The following is a 1,422-nucleotide window of genomic DNA, read 5'->3' as shown; positions in this document are numbered from 1 at the left end:
GGGGGCTGAGGGCATCCCTGCAGAGGGGAGGGGATAGGGTGATTCCCACAGGGACACGAGGACACCGCCCAGGGCTGAGGTGACCTCAGGCTGAGGCACCCCCTGAGCCAAGGCAGGGCCAAGGCCCCACTGTAGATCCCCCACAGCACCAGCCGGGACACGGGCAGGGAGCTGGAGCCAGACCTGGAGCAAAATCTGGAACCAGACCTGGAGATAAAACAGGAGCCAGGCCTGGAACTACATCGGGAGCCAGGCCTAGAGCTGAAACGGGAGCCAGGCCTGGAGGTAAAATGGGAGCCAGACCTGGAGCGAAATTTGGAGCCAGGCCTGGAGTTAAATCAGGAGCCAGGCCTGGAGATAAAACGTGAGCCAAGCCTGCAGGTAAAACGGGAGCCAGGTCTGGAGCTACATCAGGAGCCAGGCCTGGAGGTAAAATGGGAGCCACACCTGGAGGTAAATCGGGAGCCAGGTCTGGAGGTAAAACAGGAGAGAGACCTGAAGCTACATCTGGGGCCAGGCCTGGAGCTAAATCTGGAGCCAGACCTGGAGCTAAAATGGGAGCCAGACCTGGAGCTACAGGACCCAGAGCTGGCCCCGGAGCTGCAGACAGACACAGAGCTAGAGCCAGAGCTGGAGATGAAGACGGACATGGACCCACCAGCAGAGCCAGCGCTGGGGCAGCACCATGGGCACTAATTAAAGGTGTTGTGCAAAGCTGGTGTCATGGCCAGTGCCCCGTGGTTTTATGCTTACATAGTTTATGTTTTTTATCAGAGTTAACTCTGCGCTCGGGGCCTAGAGGCCACAGCTGCTGAGATTGTCCCCTTTTCTTGTGGGCACACAGTGGTGGTTGGGATTTTCCTGTCTTTGAGAGCTGCGAAGGTGCCTGATTCTGGGGGCTGTTCAGCGGGGCTGGCTCAGGTGCTGGGGCTGCCTCTGCAGAGGAGCTCTCCTCTGAGACTGTGGATGTATGTGGCTCATGGCCCCCCTCCTCAAAGCTGGGGACCAGGGAAGGCCTTGTGTGGTGGCTCTGGTGCTGACTGTGAGTGAGGGTGTCACCTCTGTTTTGTATGTGAAGTGTATGTTACCTGCAGTGCCCTCGGACCTGCAGCCCATGGGGTATCAGTCCTGCTGTTTGTACCCCTGGGCTTGGACCTACACCCCACAGGGGTGTCAGTCCTGCTGTTGTACCCCTGTCCTCAGACCTGCACCCCACAAGGGTGTCAGTCCTGCTGTTGTAGCCTGGCCCTTCCCTTCCCCTGCCCTCCCAGTGCCTCCAGCCCCTGCCTGCACAGGCAGCACTCTCAGGGCTTATTTTCCCCCAGAAATCTGCTGTTTGGGAAGGCCCTGCTCAGAGCATCCTGCTGGAACCCCACTGGCAGCCCCAGTGACCCCAGCAGCATGGGGACAGCAGCAGCATCC

The 1,422-nt window shown here is 59.4% G+C and overlaps 1 protein-coding gene across 1 annotated transcript in view; it reads left to right on the top strand.

Moving 5' to 3' along the window:
* The window catches only part of LOC102037011 (disintegrin and metalloproteinase domain-containing protein 32), a 10,562-nt gene extending 9,866 nt beyond the window's left edge, over positions 1-696 (top strand). Inside the window, exon 19 of the mRNA XM_031063832.1 lies at positions 206-696. Coding sequence (XP_030919692.1) covers positions 206-696 — 491 coding nt within the window. The remainder of the gene's footprint in view (positions 1-205) is intronic.
* Positions 697-1,422: the final 726 nt, after the last annotated feature.

The sequence above is a fragment of the Geospiza fortis genome, unplaced genomic scaffold, assembly GCF_000277835.1.
Source record: "Geospiza fortis unplaced genomic scaffold, GeoFor_1.0 scaffold417, whole genome shotgun sequence".
NCBI lineage: Eukaryota > Metazoa > Chordata > Aves > Passeriformes > Thraupidae > Geospiza > Geospiza fortis.
The sequence above is the reverse complement of the archived record's forward strand: the minus strand, read 5'-3'. Positions and strand labels throughout refer to the sequence as shown.